General features: G+C 36.5%; 4 protein-coding genes across 5 annotated transcripts in view; all 4 read right to left on the reverse strand.

Annotated features, from left to right (window-relative positions):
* LOC107714998 (homeobox protein Hox-C3a-like) overlaps window positions 1-8,414 on the reverse strand; it is a 40,016-nt gene extending 31,602 nt beyond the window's left edge. For both annotated transcript variants that reach the window (XM_016521015.1, XM_016521012.1), the window contains exon 1: window positions 8,000-8,414. The gene's annotated coding sequence lies outside the window, so the exon portion shown is untranslated. The remainder of the gene's footprint in view (window positions 1-7,999) is intronic.
* Window positions 397-2,901, reverse strand: LOC107714999 (homeobox protein Hox-C6a). Its single transcript, XM_016521016.1, has 2 exons — window positions 2,024-2,901; window positions 397-1,406 (listed from the first exon to the last, which is right to left on the reverse strand). Exons 1-2 carry the CDS (start codon window positions 2,424-2,426, stop codon window positions 1,105-1,107), a joined length of 705 nt encoding a protein of 234 aa, XP_016376502.1. The 5' UTR covers window positions 2,427-2,901; the 3' UTR covers window positions 397-1,104.
* A 4,580-nt stretch (window positions 8,415-12,994) lies between the features above and the next one.
* LOC107714926 (homeobox protein Hox-C8a-like) lies at window positions 12,995-16,262 on the reverse strand. The gene is made up of 2 exons (XM_016520924.1): window positions 15,914-16,262; window positions 12,995-14,586 (listed from the first exon to the last, which is right to left on the reverse strand). The coding sequence occupies exons 1-2, from the start codon at window positions 16,260-16,262 to the stop codon at window positions 14,246-14,248; spliced, it is 690 nt and encodes a 229-aa protein (XP_016376410.1). The 3' UTR covers window positions 12,995-14,245.
* A 4,832-nt stretch (window positions 16,263-21,094) lies between these two features.
* LOC107714960 (homeobox protein Hox-C9a) lies at window positions 21,095-24,634 on the reverse strand. Its single transcript, XM_016520958.1, has 2 exons — window positions 23,210-24,634; window positions 21,095-22,134 (listed from the first exon to the last, which is right to left on the reverse strand). The coding sequence occupies exons 1-2, from the start codon at window positions 23,775-23,777 to the stop codon at window positions 21,890-21,892; spliced, it is 813 nt and encodes a 270-aa protein (XP_016376444.1). The 5' UTR covers window positions 23,778-24,634; the 3' UTR covers window positions 21,095-21,889.
* Between the last annotated feature and the right edge of the window lie 579 nt (window positions 24,635-25,213).

The raw sequence follows: 25,213 nt of genomic DNA on the forward strand, positions 1-25,213 counted from the left end.
TTAGGTATAGTAACAATAATTAGGTGCACTATTCCATTCAAATAATTGTAGTTTGGACTAATTCAATTGTAGTTAAATGAGTACAATTACAGAATAAACCAAACTCCGATGTAACCGGAATTTTATTTGTTGTTAATGTGGATTTGAATCAAAAACTCTCAGAAATATGTGGGCCTAAAAGTTCGTAAATAAAAACTTCTTCAAAACGAAGAAGTGTATAAAGCCTTATAATTTTTACTCAGTTCTGAAACCCTTTATGGTGCGCGAAGAGCGCAAAGATGGAGTCAAAATTAAAACAATACAGTTTTTTGTTTTCAAGAATTTTATTAAATAATACACAGTTTACACAAACAATATAATTGCTTAACAAGGTATATGTTTGTTTTCATATGGGTGTGATTCTCACTTTAAGACAAGTTTATATGCATACAACTACAAGTATAATGAAATGTATTTTTTGAAGTTCTCTCAATAGTTAATGCCAGTACAGCGGCATTTTGAACAACAGAACACTGACAGGGCAAAGGCAATATTAAGAAAAAAAGAATTTTAAAAAATGCATTAAGGATTTAGGTAGTATAGTTCATCCCGTCAGTGCTTGTTTCATTGTACAAATATGCATCCACAAAAAAATTGAATGTGCATATAAGAGGTTTCCTTCACTTCTGGAATGCTTAGGGTACTGTTTAGAGGCTTAAGGGGAGACGTAGCCTACTAATCAAATTCGAATACATTTTCATCTAATGTAATTTCTACTAGCCTATGCAACATGATAATACTAGAACCACACAAATAGTTCATCTGTGGCATTGTCACCACGCAGCCAATAAGGAGCTATTTTCAATTCAAAGAGAAGTGAATTACATTATGGTGGATAACATGTGCGTCTTTCTCTCTCTTAATCTCTCCATTTGTTTCAACATGTGTATATGTTAGTGGCGTGGTGGTTGTTGTAGAGCTTGTGTATGGTATTCAGGTCGGAGGAGGAGGGGGCAGTCAAAGGAATAGCAGAGTATACAGTCCATGCATTAATATTTGCAAATTCTCAGAGTTTAGGTAGTTACGTTGCAGTTAACAGGCGTTCGAGAACGAGAAATGGATTTCCTAATCTTTTTTTTTAGCTTCCTCGGTTTCCTCCTCGGTCTCCTTCTCGGTCTCTTGAGGGGTATCCGTTGATTCGCTCCCCGGTACAGTAGAAGTTAGATTGGTCTCTTTCTTCCATTTCATGCGCCTATTCTGGAACCAGATTTTGATTTGACGCTCGGTTAGGCACAGAGCGTTGGCGATCTCGATGCGTCTGCGTCTGGTTAGATACCGATTGAAGTGAAATTCTTTTTCCAGTTCCAAGGTTTGGTATCTGGAGTAAATCTGGCGACCCCTCCTTCTGTCTGACCCGTACCCAACTCCTGTTGTGGAGAAAAGTGAAAATAAGTTAAATAGTTCACACACAGAGAAATTCTTAATTATAAATGCTATTTAAAACACACGTTTGAAATCCCGGTGGAATAATTTACTTTGTGCGTATTTACAATTTAAATTTTTTTTTATTTATAACGTTACTAATTTAACAATTTGGCAAAATAATGTATTTACGCAGCACTTGACGCATATTACAGTCACAAAGCAATGCGAAACGTTAACATTTCGATTTTCAGTGTTTCTAAAACATTTCTTTCAACTAACTTTGCTATCGTGTTTTTCTTTTCAAACAGTACATCGGAAGAGCTAAGATACATTTTAACATACTAGTGCATGCTCTTAAAATGGCTCAAAATGTACTTTTTGTTGTATATTTTTCTAACGCACTTACACTTATTGCACAAGTTTTTGAAATAATTTTGGCACTCGAGTATTAAAGGAGGTAGCCAAATGGGATTCCCCTCTCTGGAAAAGGGGGCTTTTATAGTCTGATGATTTAGTAGTGGTTTATGAGGCCATAAAATGTAGCTACTCTTTTCATAGGACGTATCGTAAAACAGACCAATTCCACCAGGGTATGTCCCAAGTCGCAGTAAAAACTCACCGCTGTGCGAGTTCATGCGCTGCATCCACGGGTAGATCTGAATGTTGTTCCCTTTCTGTTCCTGTGTTCCTGCACGAGCTTGTTCCAGGTTGTACTCCTGGGCAACGTGGCTCTGCGCATTGAGTCCCATACTAGTTTGCCTGCAACTGGGAAGCACATCCTTATCTTGAAGAAACACGTTAGATCCATACTCGTACGGTCCTCGACTTGATCCAAACACAACGTTATCTTGAGGTGAATAGAAAGGGGACGCATAAATCCGGTTTTGGGTCACTGTGGCGCCATAAGACGAAAAATGTCTGACTGAATCATATGTGGTCGTGTTCAGTGGCATGTTGGGCAAAACCTCTTGCCCACCAGATAAATGGCACGATAGCGACGGGTTCGCGAAATACGAATTCATACCTTTCCTATCGCCCTCTCATCAACTCACCCTCCTATCTTATTTCCCCTCTCTTAATCTCACACTTTCTTTCTTTCTTTGTGCTTTGGGGTCTGCTTCCTTCTGTCACATACACACGTCTCCCGCCTGCTTTTCTAACTCTCTTTCAAATGAACTTCAGAAGGATTTCAATAATATTAATTTCCAGTCTCCGGTTAAGACGCGCAAAGCAAGTGTTATAGCCAAGGCTTGGCTCATGGAAGGACAATATGACAGCGTCACCTGACCACTTTCAGCCAATTGAATGCGCTGTGTACAGAGGAATATCGAGCTTGTAGCTTCTTATCCTTGTGGCTTCAGTTGATAATGTTTAAGTAAACACACACAAAAATACAGAATAGGCACTCACACGAACAATCAATTATGCCTGTTTGTGCATTAATCACCGAGTTAATCTGTTCTATGCGCCGGTACAAAGCTTCTCCACGTGTATTGTAATGATACATTTACACTTGCGTTTTACAACGAGCTAATTTTCTTCTTAATGAATTACCTGTAAGATCACTTTTACAGTTGGTTTTCGCTGACTTATACCAAGCCGTATTTATATTTTATAATATGACAATACTAATCATAACTATATGTAGCCTATTTCTTCTCGACGCAACAACTTTATTACTTCATTACAACTACTCGGTGGATCATGTAACTCAAATTTTAACCTCTAAATCGAACCCTTTGTTTAAAAAAAGAAAATGACCAAGGGCTAATTGCTACAAGGCTGTTTACGCCTTATCTACACAGATATTGTTTGCCCTCTCTTTTTCAAGACGAATTTCACAATTTCATTCAAAAAACTGTGAATAAATCTGCTAATGCACATTTTATATCATATTATTAGAAATATTCGCGGCATTGTCGTCAGTCAACAAGTTAGAGGACTACACTATTCTTTGTGTTATTCAGTAGATATTTCCCTATAACGTTTGTTTCTCTCTCCGATTTCCTCGGGCTTTTATTGCGCTAAAGGGGAAACGTCTGTTCTTTTCCTTTCCCCATTTGTAATGTATTGATAATTTCAATGGTAAAAAGAACCTGAGTAAGGAGGGGGAAGGGGCATCTTACTAAAGAATGCGTCAAACGCGCCTTGGTGCCATAAAAGTCACAAAACCAACTGAGGACTTCCAGCTCTGAGGCAATTATCCCTTTGAATGTATGGGGGCTGTGCAGCGAGTCTCTTATCTTGTGGACAAGAAAGCTGCTCATTTTTTTAGCATGTAACTTTGTAGGGTATGCAGAATGATTATGAATAAAAATAATACTATGAGACATCTTTACAAAATTTAAGAACTTTTGACTATTCGTTTAATTTAGATAGTTTATTTTTACAGAATTTCTTACAGTGATAATTTATGCAAACGATCTGTTGAACAATACAAATATAACTGTTCTGCTTTATTAAATACTTGCAGCTACATGAATGGAAAGCTCAGTTTATGTTATCATGTTTAAAGAATCAGTGGTGGGAAAAGGGCTAGTTTTAACCGAATGGTTATGCTCCATGCCCTTAATGCAGGCCACATGACGGAACGTGTGAGGCCAAAAACTGTGGTTTAGAAAGAGGTGCGCAAAACACGAGATTGACAGAACAGTAAAATTTACTTCCAGCCCGACATTGAGAAAAGGCATTTAGCAGCTATAAAACAGGCTAATCTGCTTAACGACTGATTAAATGCATACAATATTTCTTTATATCCTAACGTAGCCTACCTAAAACCGGGATCAATCAATATCAAGGATTAATGTTTTTGATGGGTTGTCATATTTTGGAAAAAATTTAAGAGCAACAAAATGTAACTCTTCTAGGCAAATCTCTACAAGGAGAATATCTAAACATCAATATGGTAAGTGCTATTTCATCAGTTTATGATCCGAAGTTAATTAATTGACGTTTATACTAATAGCTAGTAGTAGTAGTTGTAATAATAATAATAATAATAATAATAATAATAATTTTAACTGGGCTGCAATACAAGTAATTAAAAATAAAAATAAATAAATTACGGGCCACAAAATGAATAGACTAAATATAGGCTAGTAGTCATTATGGCGGTGTGGACCATAACGTATTACTATGATTTAATTTATACAATATTACACCATGTATACTGTGGAAAGAAACGAATTAAAGTAATATATAAGTGTAATAAAAATATTTCTTGCGTGAAAAACGCGTGCTCACGTTTTACCATATTTCATTCATAGCCTTTTTAAGACTGTGGAAATTGAACAGTTGCCAGTTCAAATATTTGAAATGCAATAAACTTGTTTTTACAGCAATAATTATATTTGTAATTATTTTTTTTATATAATTTAATTAGGCCTACATTTTCATTACCCTAGTACGATATGCCATTGATACGCAAAAATATTTAGATAGTCTACAGGAAAGCACGCTGCTAAAATCAAACTAAAGAAGCATTATCAACTCGGAAATCATTTAATTGTTTAAGTAAATGACCAGACTATAATCTTCGACGTGTAGTTTGGCGGAATTGAGATCAGATACTAAGTGTAGGTTGTATCTATATATCTGACTCTTTGATGTTCAACATTGGTTCAACGACTTTGAACTGCAAGCCTTTGATGGGGAGATTTTTAATAATGTGATCTATTTTACAGTATCAGTCTGGTGAATGAAGTAGCGAGTAAAACACACCACACTTAGTCTGCAGTTGGTATGTTGATGTGACTGAGAGAAAGAGCTTTAAGTGTTTTATTGCAGCCCTTAAGACAAATCGCACGGTTGTGTTTTAGCGTTTGAAGAGGCAATAAATAGACATCCCGTTTGGCCTGTATTCTCTTTACACTCTACGAAACTACGCGCTAATGTGCGCCAAAATCGTACTTACTTCTAATGCGTAATATACGTGATATGATGATCTGGAAAAAAAGCAAGCAATGCACATCCTAACTATGCTCGGTAATGGCCTAGTCTGCACATTCTCGAGAGTTAAATGAATGTTATCATTGGCCTATTTATTTGTAACGGATGTTCACAATTGCAAATTCCAACGATGAGTCTTCTAGCTTTCTTATCCAAGCCCAACTTTCCTACCCTGTCATCTATGTCGATGTATCTATGCAAAAACAAAATCCATAATAGTAACGTGACAGCTGTAACAGGGCTTCATGTGCAGCTAAGCACTTATAACAACACACGACCCGAAGGGGCATTATGGTTTTTAACTAGCACAAGATAATTCTGTGAAATTATGTGGCCGCGTAATGACCTCCATGAATAAGATGTTTTGAAGTAGAGCGAACTCACATTGCCCTGCGGTTCTTGTAAGGAAATGTTTGGAATTGAAAGTTCGCCTGGAATTTGTTTTCATTTTCGTGGCAACTCTGAATTATGCCCTTCTATGATTCAAATTCAATAGCGGTGGCAGACACGAGACTGGCTCAAAGTTTACACAAATAATAGTCAGATGGTAATAAATGTGTCCATTTCATAAACCTGTTTAGAACATTTCTATTAACCTTAAGAATAACTGTAATACACAAATGAATAAATCTTATGCACCTTATATACGTACAAGCACAAGGATTAGTTAATAGGAAATAGACTCCATTTTTAATGGCAAACAAAAGACAGTCATTATTTCGAGGCAAAGAGGAGACTCACAGTAGATCAGCCCCGCCCTCCACTCGCTTTCTGTCTCTCACTTACACACAAATACACACATGCACATCGACGAACCATATGCAAGCCCACACAGAAGCATTCTGCCTTAATAAATTACCTCTCAAGCTTTAAAAAAAAAAATAGAGAAAATTAGTTCACACAAACTTAGCTTTAAATGAGACGATCCTTCTTTATTAAAAAAATCGCTGTTCTTAACACTTCTAATATTAAAAGTTATTTTTAACAATTCCATTACTAAAAAAATGTCTTTACCAGCAGCAGATGCATGTTCATAATAACTGGTTTTATTGCTGACATTTTTTTGCTTCCCCCCATTCCAGCCTCATATGTGGATTTCAAGAGGCCCATGACGGAAGATCGCAGCTCTAATTTTTTGATTCAGTGGAGTACCAACGGATTTTATTAACATTCTATCCCATAATAACATAGCTCATTGGCTATTCAATCTAAAGCTTCATGTTTTGTCAGTATTGTTTTATTATCATGGCATAAGATGGCAATAAAACGAATTAAAAAAGTAAACGGACTGTGTTTCTGTAATTGTGTTTTGAAATTGTATTATTTAATAATAATTAATTTATCACTAATATTAATTAGTAAAAAGCCACCATACACGCATAAGAAATATTATGAATATTTTCTTTAAATATTTTTTCAAATGAGTATATTAATATGAATCTACATGATGAGAAGGCTATTAAAGCAAAGCTTTTGATGCAAATGTATGATGCAATTTCTATTAAAGACACCTTTTACATACATAGCGACACCAGCAAATGCCAAACACATTCCCACATAAAAATTAAGATCTGAATTTTATGTGGGCAGTTGCTCTTCCTGACTTTAGGCTCTGTATAATGCCTTGCATATGGAGCAGGCACAAGGTGGCAGTGTTGTTTGATTTAGTCCTCAGGGAATGACAGTGTTGGATGATTGAACACGTGTGCGTGAGAGAGAGAGAGAGAGACAGAGAGAGAGAGAGAGAGAGAGGTTGTTGATCCTGATTCCGTAAAAATTAAGATACGTCTATATCGTTTAATGAGTTGTTTGCTATGTACCACAAGGCCTTTATGCTTTACAGGTATGTGAGTAAATTAGGTGATCAAGTGTAAATGATTGTGTGAACGTTTGACACTCTTTTGTCATTACAACTCGGACACAACCAGGATACATCATTTTGAATACAAGATAACGAGACTAGTTACATTTTTGCACTGTCTTTCAAAATAGAACTCACACATTAATATCTCACTCATAAATAATTAACATTTTCGAATGACTTATAGCGATGAATTAGGGCTACACTAAAATGTAATCTATAGTCTATGACAGAATACTCATAGTCCGACGAGTGCAAGCCATAGTCCCATAATATGGGTTGAATACAGTTTTTGGTAAAAGGCCCGACATTCATCAGTGTTTTCTATGTATCTCATTTGCACATTTTTATAAAGCTATAGCCTACTAGTAAGTCATGCAGAGTAAACAAATGCAAGCTCAAGTATCCAGTAGCCTACACACCCGTATCAAATAACCACAATCAAATACAAAACCTGACCAAGCGTATATTTGACTATTTGAAAACAAGCTCACAACCACACCCGTTTGGACAACTTAACTTAAAAATATTATATTCATTGTCGCCGAGACAAATAAAAGTCAACAATAGGACCAGAAAGCAAGAACACAAGTCACTTGTCAACGAGACTGTGCGTTCACAATCAATAAAGTATTAAGGGAAACGCCACAATATAAGTACGTTTACATACATTGCATGCCACTCTTGCACATCTCTTTTGACTCGAATACAGTGCTGTCAAATTTTCATATTCTGTAGCTGCGGGTCTGTAAGAAGCCAATAAGGAGCGTAGAATCATTTACTTACCAGCGTTCGCTGTTGTCTGTGTGACGCACGTTCGGTGGTGCGTAGAAGCAGATCTAGGCAACGGCACCAGGATCCCATTCTCCTGTGCTCAGGAAAAATTTAATCTTTCGAGGAGAAATGATCATATTTACGCACTCTAACCCCTCACGCTCCAGCTATCATGGTTGTTTTTCACCCTCTAGGGGATGAGACGGGTAGAAAGGAGACTGGGGAGGCGGCGACGTCTGAGGACAGTCAGTCATTGCTAGCGATGAAACAGACGAGACAAGATGGTATTATAGAGCGTTTTAAAAATCCGCCTGAGCTAGTTAGTAAACAGAAAACGGGGAAAATGTCTGGTGCTAAGATCATTTCAACACCACCGCGAGCTCGCAAGTCGATAGATGGGGAGATCCAGGGGAAGACAACAGCACAAAGTTCATGTTCATAGAATGAGTACCACGTGGTCTGACGCAACCAATGACCGCGTGTATTCAGTCGTAAACTTTTATTACTTAGCTGTAAATTCCCCCTCTAAACAACTAGGAATGTGTTACGTTTCACCCTCTCTCAAAGATCGCATTTCCCATTTTCTTCTTCCTTTTTCCTTTTAATTTCAGCTAAGTTGATGGCACTGATAACATAGTATTAGCCTATATTCGTCATATATTGTGAAAAATTATTTATTAGTCTAATGCTATTAAAGCTTGATGATAACATTAACATTTTGTGACAGTGGACATTCTGAAATTTGTGGAACAGTACTATAATGGAAAAAAGTATAATGCAAAAAAAAGTGTAGGCCTATTAGTTGTGTTAATAACCTGTTCAAGCCCTATTTTGCTCATGAGAATGTGTGAATATAAAAAGGAATACCCACGGCCTTGTATACTCATAACTCCATTTTGCTAAAATAAATAAATAAATAGGATTACTATTCAAAATTAAACGTCTAAAAATCTAATACTATCTAATCTAATACTAATCTAATCCAATCTAATACTATCTAAATCTAATTTTATTTACCCCATTTGACCCTTTAGAGATTTTGTTTTGGGCTCATCGTTCCCAGAAGCTGCTTGAGTTTGTCTGTAGCAGTTCGGAGCACATTAAAGCCTGACTCAGAATCACTGGGATACATGTAGTTCTCATAATAGGCACTTGTTTAAGATAAAGTTAAAATAATCACATAATTTCAAAAAGCATTTATAAGAACAAAATAATTATAAAGATCACACCGATGCGTTTATTACGTCAAAAACTTGTTTCACAAAATTATCATTTAGCCTACAACTGGATGTATTCATTGTGTATAGAAGCACTTGTAAAAGAGAACAAAATAAAATTAAAATAGTTGCTAAGTATTGCAGTTCTTTTGAATTTTATGTATTTACAAAAATACTTTTACCATGTTTAAAAGAACCGCAAAAGTTTGACTGCTCTTGTGCTGTCAAATATCTGCACTGAACAAATAATGCTATTAATTCTAAAAAAGACGCCTCTCCGTCAGACAGCAGTGCTATATTATCATTGTTGTCAAATCATTGTTTTATATATATATATATATATATATATATATGTATAATATTAGCATGTTCAAGACTGTAACAGTTCTGAAACTGACAAGTCTGACAATTTTAAAGTTCAGAAATGCACACGTCAATGTTGAATTATGGTGCAGGCAAATAAAACACTTTTTTTTTTTTTTTGCTGAGACTTTACCTTATTTTTCAGTGGCTAACGCTATTTATCAACATAGTTGCTGGTCATTTGCTTTCCATAAACGAAATTCGTTATATGTTCTTGAGTGGTTAATTGAATGGTATTAGAATCATTAATTGCAAGCTGATAGCATTTAAAAAATATATTTGCCTTAAACATTCTTCAAGTAGGTAATTCTAACATGTAATACATTGTAACTGAGCAAAAACAAAACCAAATCAAAACGCAAAGTCTATTTTATGACATTAATAGGCTTTAACTTAAAGATTTCACAGATAAACCAGTCGACAAAAGTTAACAAAGTCCATGTAAGCCATATAAGTTTCTCCTCAAATTAATTTATTTTCACTACTTCATTTCACCCTATATCTTTTTAGTTTCTTAACACAAAGATAAACACTATGCGAATGGATATACAAATATCGAATTCTGCATTTAGAAAAAAATATTTAAAAAATAAATAAAAAATAGCACTATTATTTAACTGAAGCGCATGGCCAAAGAGCCGGGTAAGTTTTTCCCTTTAATTAATCAATTTTCACTACTATTTTCTTAATTTAATATAGCACAACAACCACAAATAGAGTAAATATGAGTACATATGACAACTTCCACTATTATAAAAGTTAAATAAATAAATAAAATACATCACAAACATATACATGCACCCATGCATACATACACTTAAAGCAGTCCCACGTCCACGTTGCTTTCCTTGTGTCTTGTTCTAGCTTGTCTGCACTGCACAGAAATCAAAAGGCAAAAACGTCTGCCCGGATGCGACACTGTCGGGTTTACACCACCAATAAAGTTTACTGCAGGTATAGTAAAGCCCTCATTTGGAATGTAACAGCAGTGCAATACAAAGGCAAGGCGGATGGACAATGACCACTACAATTGTCACTGTCTATGCCTTAACTAAAAATATCTTTTTTTTTCTTTTTTTTTACAACAGGGGACAATCCAACACCATAACAACAAAAGGAGAGTGAAATGAACAATTACATTCAAAATGGTACCTTAAAATTGTTAATATCCCTGTTAACTGGTTTTATTCAAGTAAAACATATTATTTAACATAACTGAATCAACCTAAATACATTCATTTTTACCATCAAAACTCATTTTATGGATTAAATGAGGTAGAAATAGTTATTGTAACAATTGCAGGTTACCACTTTTTACAGCTTACGTTATTATTACTATCAGTACTAGATTATTGCATACATGCAAATCCAAGAAAACGTGCGAAAGTCTTAGCTTTGCACTTAAAAAAAAAAAAAATTTTAAAGTATCATATGCAGATGTCGCTTATATCGAGATTTTAAGCGCCTGTCTGTAGCTACACTTTAATCATTCGTATCGATTTATGTTTTGAGATACAGAATTGTAATATTCGTTTGTAAATATCTCACATTTGAGTACCTTACTTGGCTGTGCTTTGGCACGTTGCAAGCTATTTGCCTATAATACCCAGTAAATCTCACTGGTATTAAAAGTAAATTCTGATATTCTATTATTATATCCATGTTCTGTTTATATTAGCCTCGTCTTTGTGATGTCATCGACTCGCCTAATTGTGGCTGCTTTATTGGGCACTTAGACTACTGTTATGACCAGCCATTAAAAGTTGTAAAAGAGAGTTTCAACACTCACGCGTAAGGTAGGCCACACCAGGATTTTCTAATATTTTAATATATTTATGAACATTTAAATGTCAACACATTACCATGAACATGGATTAAATACACGTTTGTAGCTATTGGAAATCTCCTGTTCCCACGGCACATTCTGTCATATTTTTGTTGTCTGATAAATAAATGCAATGTTAGGCAAATGTAAATATTGCTTATGGGTCCTCTCGTCTTTGAATATGACAGGCATTGACATTGACAATATTCTAGCGCATCTGTCCTCTAGAAGGCGCCTTCAGTAAACATCCAAACTTGCACTAAATAAGTATTTCAGTTGTGCGTTTTTGTATATAAATAGTTTGTAAAGCGTCCCACGGCCATGGAAGGTAAAGTTTATGTTTAGTTAGACAACAGTTTGGTCTGTATGCTGGACCAGAGAAGACTAAAAATCGTAAACATGTAAAAAGAGTAGCCTGTATTTGTGAGAATAGTTACAGGAATTTAGTAACATTCATCAGTTATCCATTATAGAAAACCAGCACAGGTGAGGAACAATGAGATTCCTTCAATGTCTACTAACAAGGCCGAGACCTGCGACCTGTCCGCTCATATGTTTCCCAGTGCTGTTATTTTGCTTCGAGTAAAGCCTCTTACAACAGAAGCCAAAGTGTACTTTAAATCTTATTATTATTTTGTGCTATTATTTGGAACTGTTACTGGTACTGACGTAAAGATTTTTGTTAAATATACGTTGTCGGGTGATTGTGATTGTAACGAGAGGCGGAATTGTATAAAATAACTGAAATTACATTTACATTTATATTTAGTCATTTTGCAGACGCTTTTATCCAAAGCGACTTACAATTGGGGAATACATAAAGCGATTCTTCTTAAAGAGGCAAACAGACACAGGAAATGCTTGTAATACCAAGTTTTAGGCATTGTTCAAATAAGTACACGCTAATAAAGAGAAAGACAACGTTTTTTTCTTTTTAATTTAAGATGAAGTCAAATTAAAATAATTGAGAGAAAATTAATTTTATGTGCCCATGATTATGTTGAAATTTATCAATTTTCAACATAATCACATGCTAAGTACTTGAAACCAAAATTGAATGATAAAAGCATGATATTTTGCACAATTTGATCTGATTTAAATTATGTAGTTAGATCACGCCATTTTGCTTGAACTAATAATATTTCTCATTAAACGTCTCATTAAAAGTCAACCCTTGAAACCCCTAATAATAGTAGTTGACTTGGCTATTTGTATAGTTGCATTGTTTGTTTGTTTTTTTTAATGTGGAGACAAACTTTCAAAGCTTGAAGTGTTTGTATGAACATACATTCGTACAAATAATACTCTAATGCCCAGCGTAGTTTTTAATGATAAAAACATCATAATGTTTAATTATTGTTGCCTGCATTTTCCATTTCAGACACTACACAGACATGGAATATTGGCTATACTACAAAAAGATTTTGAGTCTTGCATTAGTAGTAGCCTATTTAACATTAATTTAAACGAAAAAATTCAGTTTTGGGGGATTTTGTAACTTCAGTGTCTTGTCAACAAGTGGATTCAAGCAATAAAAAAAAGAGACGTGAGAGAATGAGCCATCTTGTTTATTCTTCTGTTGATTTCAACAACAATGGCGTGGACACACACGAATTTGTCTATATTCACACGAGGAACACAAGTAAAACGAGCATATTGATAACAGCAAGATATTACAAGACGTACATGAAGGTTATACTCAGTGCAATTCAAAATCTACGCTATAACACCAGCACGATAAACGACTCTCTTTCCTTAGGTAAGGTAGGGTAGTAATTAGCGTGTTTATTCATCTACACATAAATGTGCATTTTCTATAGGCAGTTTAAGTTGTTGGGGGAAATGTCTAAATATTTTCAACAAAGCAGCATGTAGAATAAATTCATTCATTCTTTCTTGCTAGCAAAACTTTGTTTTTAGGTAGTGCCACAATCTTTTAAAATAGTTAAGATTGGCTTCGAGCTATTCATGTCTTCGGCAGACTTCGAAGAGCTCGATAATCATAATAAGTGTTTAAAGGGTAAATTACATAACTTATGTTTAATATACTACAAAACAAGAGTCTATGAAATCTCTAGGTAGAAATGTATATTGCAAATTCCCCATGATTAGGTAGCTTCTTTCGAGATTTTCAAACGATTGCAATCTCTAGTGAGTCCGATAAAATAATCGAAAAAATACAAACTGTAACCTCGCCCACTCACATAGAATAACAATAAAGAACAGTTAAGTAATCGATAAAGTATGTAATACAGAATGCATTTTCTACACTTGCCACCCCCTTTCTCCGTACACATGGCACTAATGCAATATTGCCATATTCGGATTGCAGAAATAGTGTTAAACTGAACACATAATCTATTCTTCTGTCAATTTGATTCGTAATGTCAGCATGTTGTGGCCTGATTTTATATACAAGACCAATCGTTTTTAAAAGTGACAAGCTGATGCAATTATTTCAGTATTTCAATTGGTTGCATCTTAGTCAATTTTACCCCCCAAACATCCTCATCAAGTATGAAATAAATGTTTAATTCCGTTATATGCTTCTCATGCTGCTTACATTTCATTAAGTAAAACGATGGGTTATTGTGTAGCTGTTAGTCTGTCTCTTTGAGTAATTTGACAAATACACAGATACACTTTTCGCTAATGGTAAAAGTCCTCGTGTGTTGGTAAAAAAAACAACGCTTTTTTTTCTTTGGGCAGGTTTTAGGGTACTTTTGTATAGAGGGGGATTTTCTCACTTTTTGACCCAACTGTTTGTAATAAAATTGGCGCGTCTTCTCTTTCATTGCCCATTCGCGAGACCTCTTCAATATCTGCCATATAACCATAAAAAAGACCATAAAATCACTCCTTGCTTTCCTCTTTCTCTTCCGTTTCCTTGTCTTCTCCTTCCTCCACTTCACCGTCCTCGTTGCCCTCTTCTTCGGCCTCTGCCTCTGCCTCTGCCTCAGCCTCAGCCTCAGCCTCTCCTCTCTGGCCCGGAAATTTGTCTTTGTTATTTTCCTTTTTCCACTTCATTCGGCGATTCTGAAACCAGATCTTCACCTGCCGTTCAGTTAAGCTCAGCGCGTGGGACACTTCAATACGGCGCTTGCGTGTGAGGTATGGGTTGAAGAGGAACTCTTTCTCCAGCTCAAGAGTCTGGTAACGGCTGTATGTCTGCCTTCCATTGCGTCTCCCAGGAGCTTTGGAGTGAAACAAAAATATCTGTCAATTACATGTCTTCATCGCTTCTTTCTCTTTCCATTGACATATTCTGGGATGCAGTTACAAAAACATTAAGGAAACATCAGTATAAAGCTGCTAGCACGTCTGTTTACATGTGCAAACAAAAATTAATAAACGGTTAGAATTGTTTAAAAAAAATTATTTATAAATTGTTCTTTCTTTTTTCCCCCTAAAATACACACCCACACACCTCAACTCACTGCGCATTAAAGACAAATACTGGAACAAAATAGAATTTGTTTGCGTCACTGTGTGCCTTATAGTACGATTTGCACCAGAACATATTGAAATATATCAGTTGTTGGCAGACACTGCAGTTTTCTAGGGGATATATCCAATATGCTTCTATACAGTGGATTTCCTATTAGTAGATCTATGTCACATAATTTGATTTCTCCAATAAATGCGCCGTTTCTATAATTGACTTAGACCTCAGCTTTATTTCAGATCAGTAACGCACAGAATTTCACTTAACCTGGCGCTAGCGAGCGAGTGCGCGCGCGCGCGACACACATAAACACACAGACACAGACACACAAAACACAGACAGACAGACAGACAGACAGACACACACACACACACACACACACACAGGTTTTCGTAGTATCCGTCACTCAAACAAAATAAATAGATGGAACACAGTTATGTACTCATTCAGGTTCATTACGAGTTTGTTTAAAATAAAAGTAGGCTAATACATCTCAGTGAGACTCGAATACACTTGACATTAGTAGGTGTTAAAAAGTTTTATTTTAGAATATAATTTGATCGGCAGTCTGTTTTCTTTTTCTTTTTTTTTAGATTTTTCCCTCAACAAGAAGGAAACGCAGACCAATGGAAACAGTCGAACAATGTCAATTTAAATCAAACAAACTGACACGAACTTTTTTCCATTACTGTTTACCACTACACATTACAATCACAAATCCATTCACTTTCCTTTTAGTCGTTACAAATTTGATAAAATAAGAAAAATAAGTGGTCATTTCAAACTATGGCGAGAATAATCTGAGTTCGGATAACCTCCATCCAGCTCTGTGTCTACACAGTCTAGCCAATATCAAAACCAATACATTCGTTTTTACACATTTTCAATGATGGTCCAGTGAGGTAAACAAATACAAAATGCTGCAATATCTATTATTAAGTACAGTTTCGCAACCTGAAAAGCATAACCCACCTGTGTTTTGATCTCGGTTTATGAACACTGAACGCTCTTGACACACTGACGCAATCACACAGACACAGTAAATGAACAGAATGTGAAATAGTAAGAGCTCTAACCGTGAGGCCGCATCCATGGGAACATGAGGCTCGGAGAGGAGTTCTGACTTAAGTGGCCTTGTCCTTCTCCAGGGTTAGTGCTATTGGACGATTTACAGTCTGGGTATTGCGCTAAGCTGGCCTCTTGCTGGGTACCATAAAGCGACTGCCTCGGAAGAGCTTCATATCCATAAAATTTTGTAGCGTCTCCGTGACATGCCAATGCACAAGGGTTCTGTTGATAGCCGGGGTTGGAGATACCTGTGGTTCCGTGATGGAAAAAGTCCTGTACGTGATGCGACGGGTGTTGAAAACCCGGCGCAGCTGCTCCATGTCCGTATACAAGCGTGTGGCTTCGGGCAATTATCATTGAATAACATCGGCTGCACGTATTTAATGAAGCAATCATTTAAGTTTTTAACGTCTGCTTTAGAACATAAGCGGCGGCTTCATACTAGTCGTACTGGTCATTTTAGACCTGCGGTCACGTTGAAACAATTTGTCTGGTATTTCATTTATGATAGAACTAGGTATCATTAAAAAAAAAAAAAAAAGACCATGTATACGCTCCGACCATTACACATCCATTCTGAAGGGTTTATAAGGTTGTGTATCGATGCATTAAAAAAGAGTCAGTCTGTTTGAAAAACAAAAATAATTTCCCCTCCCTAGATGTTGGCAACCTATTGTTGCAGTTCCAAATGGCATGCAACGCAGACAGAGCAACCGGAACTAGATGGAGAAATGCTGCCCCTTCGGACAATCTGAGGCAGCTCCCACTTCAGCTCCACTCGCTTAGCCTCTCTCTCTCTTCCTATCGCCAGCCTTTTCCTTTTGCAACCTCAAACCATGGCGTGCACTGTGGATGTGTGTTAAGGTTAAAGCTGGCTAGCTCCGACATGAAGCAATCATTTAAGTTTTTAACGTCTGCTTTAGAACATAAGCGGCGGCTTCATACTAGTCGTACTGGTCATTTTAGACCTGCGGTCACGTTGAAACAATTTGTCTGGTATTTCATTTATGATAGAACTAGGTATCATTAAAAAAATAAAAAAAAGACCATGTATACGCTCCGACCATTACACATCCATTCTGAAGGGTTTATAAGGTTGTGTATCGAGCCATAACCCACAGGGTCAACATTAGGCTACTCAAGTTTACGAACATTACGAAGAAACGGCTACAACGATTGACACAGCATACCAGCTAACTAAACACAAATTACAATAATAATGCCAATGGAAAATATGTAACATTTTAAGCCTATTATTAATTAATATTATTTATTATTGCTGCCGCCGCTGCTGCTGCTGCTATTATTAAAGTTGTGACAATTAATTGAGACGCCTACTTTGATTATTTGTGTTAGACTGCTAACAAACACACACAGAGAGAAAAGCTAAACACGCAAGCCTCTCTTGGCCCTCCTAAACCATACTAAAAAGTTGTAAATCTGCCGCCCTGACACAATAAAATTGCGCAATAGATGCCTCGTTATTTTACTAGACACATTAATGGCGTGTTGTTTATTTCAGCTTTGCTCATTTAAAGTCCTTCCCAAAATATGAGCATGTGGTTTTGTGTCGTTACTTGACAATTTTTACACTTCGTTGTTAAACGGGAAAGGCACACACAGGACATTTATAGACATCTCACAGTCTATAAAGATGCAGATTCTGGGTCATTGTCTCAGTTACAGGAACATAGCGATCATGGAGTAGGCCTATTTATTTTTTTGCAACGAAAAAAAAAAGTAATAAAACAGTAATTGGGTAAATAATGTTATTCAATTAAAAAAAACGAATGCGTTTTAGTTATTGATACAATTATTTTAATAATCGATATTATTATTGTTGTTATTAGATTTTGTTTTTATGGCAATAATTTATTTACGAATTTAAGTATGTTTCACACTGTTGTCTAAAAGGGACAATTAAACTAAAACTTAAAGGCCCTGATTAAAAATCAATGTCATCTTTAAAACATCAAATATGGGAGTGTTGTACGCTAGTCAAACAAGTGGCACAGACTAACATGCTTTCAAAAATAAAAACGGTATCCAAAATAAGTAAATAAATAAAAAGCATACCCTGCGACATTTGTAAACAAGATCTCGTATGAGACTAAATGTTACGATTTCCCAGCGCCTTCAATAAATTATGTCAGCTATATAGGCTACTGAAGCATTAAAACCGACACGGTGCTTTCTAAAAGCATCTTCGGATTTTGACAAAACAAAAGAAAGACGGAGGAGTGTGAAAGGCATCATAGCATCAACATTCGAGACATAAAAACTACATTAAAAAATAATAAAGCAAACAATTGTTTCAAGAATATGATAAAGATGGTGTGACTGTAAAGTTTATTACTTTAGCGTGTCGACATTTGTTTTTGTAAAGCCAAAATTGTGATTAATAACAGAGAAGGCCATTCTTTCAGCACTCTTCTTGTAGGGCACTCACATGCTTCAGCGGCCCAAAATGCGCTAACTGTGAGTCAATAGCGCCATCTAGTGTGCTTGGGGGTAACTTTTACAAATGATCATTGACTGGAGGCCAAGGCCACACAATTCGTACCGCAAAACAGTTATCCAAATAAATTAGGACAATGACAGAAAGCCTATTTGAATGCACCTTTATAGGAAACTTTGGACTGTGAAAACACATAAGACTTTTAGCAGTACCGAATACATGATTTAAAGGTTGCAGCACCAGTATGGACACTGTAAATTAGCTCTACAAGCATGTGTTAAATGAAAACTAAGCTTTTTCGGTTTAGCGTCGTTTAAAGTCTTGGAGTGACTTCTGAATGGATCTTGTGGTGTTGGTGGATTGCATTTGCCTCTAGTTCGCCCAAAGGACTAAATGGCTTTGCAGAGCTCTTTGAGAGGGTCCACCACCAACGCCCATTAAACCATAAAGTAATTTAGCCCAGACGTCTAGCCAGTTAGCCAGGTTGGCTTTGTTCGTCTGCATCCGAGACAAACAACACCAAGCTCCAACAGGGTTGTAAAACTAGCATTTTTGTTCTGGGGCGGAAACGTGGTCGATCGGGCTTTTTGAAATAGCCGCATCCTGTTCGTATTGTTAAGGCCCACAAAAAGGCAATTTCAACCCAGCATAAGGCTAGTGCTAAACATACGAACTTTAATTATATCTATTACACAGATGCTACTCGTATATAAATAAGAGCAAAATATTAACATCAGACGATTTTACAATTACGCATGTTGCAGTTGCCGTGGTGACTTGAAGAGTTTAGTCATAAATTAAAAAAAAAAAATAATCCACAGGTCTCTTTAAAATAATTTAAGTTCAAACACGCGAATCCTACATGGCCTTCAAACCTCTTTCATTTTACTAAGCCCTCGGTCTAATTAAAGCAAGCCATCGTTGTTGTAGTTAATGTTTTTGATTTATTTTGAATTTATTTATTTGCTCAAGGTTGTTGACATTTCTGTAAAACATCTATGTATTTTGTGGCTCTGACATATCGGTACCACCGATTTAAACAGCGGTATACTGGCTACTTTTTTTCCTTTGAAAAGTTGTCATATTAATTCACATAAAACTACAATTACAAACAACATTAATAATTATCTATTTATGTGTTGTATTTAAATGTCAAAATAAAATAAAATCGAATTTAAAATGAGGAAAAAGGGTTTCAGTGCTTGGAAACTGGCCTGCAATTAAATACCAAAATAAGTCAATAAATAAGGCACGGGAGTGAATGAGGCCTACCACAGGCGTTTCGGTATTTGATCTTTGTGGGATGTGCAAATTTGATATTTCGACGGTCACACTAACAACCTCTTTACAATGGCCTTGCCATCGTACACTTACTCCAACCTCGATACTTTCCACATGAGAACATTGTATGTGTAAGGCCAAACACTATGCTATAACTGGATAGCACACATTTAACTCGTTCTTGAAAACTGGAGTCAATATCGCCATCTAGTGTGCTTGGGGGTAACTTTTACAAATGATCATTGACTGGAGGCCAAGGCCACACAATTCGTACCGCAAAACATACAGTAATCCAAACAAATTAGGACAATTACAGAAAGCCTATTTGAAGGTACCTTTACAGGAAACTTTGGACTGTGAAAACACATAGCACTTTTAGCAGTACCAATACATGATTTAAAGGCTTACAGCACCAGTATGGATACTGTAAATTAGCTTTTCAAGCTTAAGTGAAAACTAAGCCTTTTCGGTTTAGCGTCGTTTAAAGACTTGGAGTGACTTCTGAACGCATCTTGTGGTGTTGGTGGATTGCTTTTGCCTCTTAGCCCAAAGGACTAAATGGCTTTGCAGAGCTCTTTGAGAGGGTCCACCACCAACGCCCATTAAACCATAAAGTAATTTAGCCCAGACGTCTAGCCAGTTAGCCAGGTTGGCTTTGTTCGTCTGTATCTGAGACAAACAACACCAAGCTCCAACAGGGTTGTAAAACTAGCATTTTTGTTCTGGGGCGGAAACGTGGTCGATCGGGCTTTTTGAAATAGCCGCATCCTGTTCGTATTGTTAAGGCCCACAAAAAGGCAATTTCAACCCAGCATAAGGCTAGTGCTAAACATACGAACTTTAATTATATCTATTACACAGATGCTACTCGTATATAAATAAGAGCAAAATATTAACATCAGACGATTTTACAATTACGCATGTTGCAGTTGCCGTGGTGACTTGAAGAGTTTAGTCATAAATTAAAAAAAAAAAAATAATCCACAGGTCTCTTTAAAATAATTTAAGTTCAAACACGCGAATCCTACATGGCCTTCAAACCTCTTTCATTTTACTAAGCCCTCGGTCTAATTAAAGCAAGCCATCGTTGTTGTAGTTAATGTTTTTGATTTATTTTGAATTTATTTATTTGCTCAAGGTTGTTGACATTTCTGTAAAACATCTATGTATTTTGTGGCTCTGACATATCGGTACCACCGATTTAAACAGCGGTATACTGGCTACTTTTTTTCCTTTGAAAAGTTGTCATATTAATTCACATAAAACTACAATTACAAACAACATTAATAATTATCTATTTATGTGTTGTATTTAAATGTCAAAATAAAATAAAATCGAATTTAAAATGAGGAAAAAGGGTTTCAGTGCTTGGAAACTGGCCTGCAATTAAATACCAAAATAAGTCAATAAATAAGGCACGGGAGTGAATGAGGCCTACCACAGGCGTTTCGGTATTTGATCTTTGTGGGATGTGCAAATTTGATATTTCGACGGTCACACTAACAACCTCTTTACAATGGCCTTGCCATCGTACACTTACTCCAACCTCGATACTTTCCACATGAGAACATTGTATGTGTAAGGCCAAACACTATGCTATAACTGGATAGCACACATTTAACTCGTTCTTGAAAACTGCATGCCTTCTGCGGTCAAATAAATGGAATGAGACACAAAAGTCATATTAACATGGTTGTATATATTTGGATATATCTACAATCTATGATGAAACTCATTTACAGTTTAAAGAATGTAAAATACACAAACAGGTACATCAGAAACAAACTAAGCACATCGACGCAAACACGTATATGTTTTTAACTACAGAATTGTTATTCTTTATAAAATATTCGGCTTTCAACCCTCCTACAAATAATGGAAGCATATAGAAAAGAAACAACCACGTAGAGAGCATAAATTAGGAATTTGAAAATAAAGTAGTTCAAGTATTTTCTCTCTGAAACCTCGGGGCAGCCTCTCTGCAGAGTCCACTTTTGTATTTGTGAGTAAAGAAATGTTATGTAAATCCAAACTACTTATAGTATTAATATGACTTACGTCAGGATGGTAAAATTACATTTACATTAAATCATACTTATATCATAACGTTTTGAAGGACATCCATATAGGATAGCTTTTTCGTTTTCTCTGTTCCTGTTATGGGCCGGAGGTGCAAATATTAAGACTCATAACGATACTAAATGATGATTTTCCTTCAGTCTTTTTCTGATGAGTGACTTTTGGTCTATTGTTCTTTACGGTCGTTTTTTTCTTTGTTCATTTTCTTCATCTTCATCCGTCGGTTCTGGAACCAGATTTTGACTTGTCGCTCCGTCAGATTCAGCACCCTTGCTACCTCATATCGCCGGTCTCTTGTGAGGTACATATTGAATAAAAATTCCTTTTCGAGTTCGAGTGTTTGATACTTGGTGTATGGACAACGCTTCTTTCGAGTTGAGCGCGCATGGATCCAGTTTGCCACAGGATTATCTGAAAAACAATGTATAAAAGTGTGATTAGGTGCTGCTGTAAACAAACACGCTATCCAAAATAGACAAATGTCGCATTTTTACTGGATTATAGATCCAAGTTTTTTCTTTCTTGCTTATGATAGCCGGACAGCCATGTGTATAAAGCTGTATATTTTTTTTCAATTGTAGCACCTAACAACACTTCTCATTTTTGATTAGTCTTCAATTAAATGTGCAGGCTTAATACGTGTAAATACCAGGTAATTTCATAGGAGGTCCCCCTATCTCTGTCTATTTCAAATAGCTTTGCAAACTCTTAGAAAGAAATGGCGCTGTAAACTGGTGAATGTACCTATTTGCTTTATAGGCCCATAAAAAAGCAAAGGCTTGTGACTCAAGCCTTCACAAGTCTACGCTCAGAGTTCTGCTATGCAGTGAATGCACTGTGAACATTCCACGCGCTGTTTTTAATGTAAATGCTATGTTTCATTTATATATAAAATATATTTAATTGAACAGTTCAAAACAACAGCTCCCGGTTTTTACATTTTTAATTTGACACTTCAGTAGTTATGTTGTAATACAGTCCACGACAAGTAGCCTATAATTCAAAAGCAATTTAGTATTTATAGGTTATAATAAAATAGATCACACTTGAAACCTAAAATTATCTATGTAAATACATAATTTGAAATGTTAATAGGCATCCCCGCATGTATTGCTACTGAGCCAAAGGCAGGCTAAATGTATAAATTTGCACATTAAATAAAGCACAGTAATATAAGAATATCGTACAAAAATTAATGATAATGATAATGGTACGGCTATTTGTAAACATCACATGCAACCTTCTTTGCCAGACTTGGCTTTTTAGGAGACCATTTTTATAGCTCACACCCGTTTTACAACCCAATCCTATGGCGTTTGTCATCAATGGATAGCCCCAAAGCAGACTTGAGTCGGCCGAGAACAGCACAGAGGATGAATGGGTATAGAACTTGGTTTTACGACGGACAACAACCAACCACCAAGCGAACGCAATAAACTGGGAAGCATCCCATTCTCGGTTGTAAACAAGAATAGCTCTAACTTACTTGGGTCTAATTCAGGCTTGTCGTCTTTGTGCTTCCCGGAAGACAAACTCTCCGTCTCAGGCGATGGTGTGTTCTGTTGCTTTTCTCGAATGTCGACGGCGGAGCAGTAGAGATAATCCGTGTAAGTGCGTCCGTTCGAGCCCAAACAGTCTCCAGCACGGGGATCCTGGAAGGTGTCGGGCTTCAGCCCGTAGTGCCTGCTATTCCCTGCGTATCCTGGAAAAGACACGGTGCCGGGGATAGGCTCCAGCCAAGAGCGAACGTACCTTGAGTCTGTGCCTAGGTGAGGTTGGTGAGTGTATGGATGGTAAACCACTGACGACTGGGAGTGAACAGGGGCCCACGAGGTAGTAAAGACTGGTGGTTTCGGGGCAAAGCTGCAAGACGGGTAATCCGCGCATTCCGGTACCAGGGGCGTCGGGCGTGAGCTGGAGGATATCGGACCAGTGGCTGTGAAACGACTCGCCAGAACATCCTCGCTCTCATGGTTGATCAAGGAATCCACATAATAATTACTTATGGGACCCGTAGCCGACATGGCGATGTTTCCCTTCTCTTTTACATGCATCCGATTATTATATGGAGTGTATGTGTACTTTTTTATCTGACCGTAGAACAATCAAGACAGGTAATTATTTCAGAAAGCTTCCCCAGCTGGGATTGGACGCCGATGGAACACGTGATTGCATTTACCCCCTGAAAAACTGCACAGCAGAACAATGCGCGCGTTCTCCTGGAACAGCAATGCACTTCGAGCTTGCAGTAGGTTGCTAAATACTAATGTTGTCTTTTTTTTTGCATCGAGCCTAAATATATGAAGATGGTGTGTTTCTAGTATATTGTGATGCAACTGATCCAGGTAAATAGTTATTTGTAGCCTTGCGAAGCAGCAGAGTGTGTGTGTTAACGGTCTTAAAAAGGGCACTATTTGTTGGTGTAATCAATCTCTGTCGAGAGAATGCTACTGTGCTGTGGCTAGCCTTGTGCGCATCCCTCACTGCACAATGTTATTTATTAAAACAATTAGAAAAAAGAAAATGTTGTATATTTCTTTCTCAGTTTCACTATTAATTCTATATAATTGGAAAGGACCCAATGGAATACTTTTGACAAATATACGGCTCTTGTGTTGTCTAGAGGGTTGCTTTTACGCACTGAAGTTCTGTTTTCCACGAGTTTCAAATAAATACAATTGGGATATCCCTCATAAAATGGAGTTTTAAACAAATCGGGGCGGTGGGAATAGTAAGACGCCTGAAAACGCACCACAACTGCGGCTATATTCGTCAAGTGGTCGTGCATGCTTTTATGTCCTTCAATAAATTTTTACGAGGACCATTTGATTGTTCATAAACGTGTCGTTAATAAAACTGCAGTTGAGTTCCTGATATAACATAAAACCAACACGCATGTGAAAGACGTCTCATCAAACCTTTGTCGAATATACTAGAAAACAGACGGGTGACTGTTCACATAGCTCTTTAAATTGTGAGATAACGCTAGGAAAAGGCGTTGTTAGCTTTATCAATTTTACTGCGATATTTTTGAAAAGGCATCTGCATAATACAATCTACACAAGTTTTGTAAATTCTTTGTACTTACCGTTCCTTTTCATTTTCTTTTCTTTTTGTTATGTAATTAGCCATTTTTGCGATTCTATCGAACTTAATTCCAGTTGTTGTAATACGACAAATAATCTTGTTAACTGAAAATAAAATTATATACTAAAACTAAACATAAAACTATGTGAAATATTTGTGAGTGTAAATGTTTAGTTTCGTTTGGTTTCTTCATTTCTCATCAAACCTTTGTCGAATATACTAGAAAACAGACGAGTGACTGTTCACATAGCTCTTTAAATTGTGAGATAAAGCTAGGAAAAGGCGTTGTTAGCTTTATCAATTTTACTGCGATATTTTTGAAAAGGCATCTGCATAATACAATCTACACAATTTTGTGAACTCGTTGTACTTACCGTTCCTTTTCATTTTCTTTTCTTTTTGT

Source organism: Sinocyclocheilus rhinocerous, unplaced genomic scaffold (assembly GCF_001515625.1).
Source record: "Sinocyclocheilus rhinocerous isolate Xijiao unplaced genomic scaffold, SAMN03320098_v1.1 scaffold28, whole genome shotgun sequence".
Lineage (NCBI taxonomy): Eukaryota > Metazoa > Chordata > Actinopteri > Cypriniformes > Cyprinidae > Sinocyclocheilus > Sinocyclocheilus rhinocerous.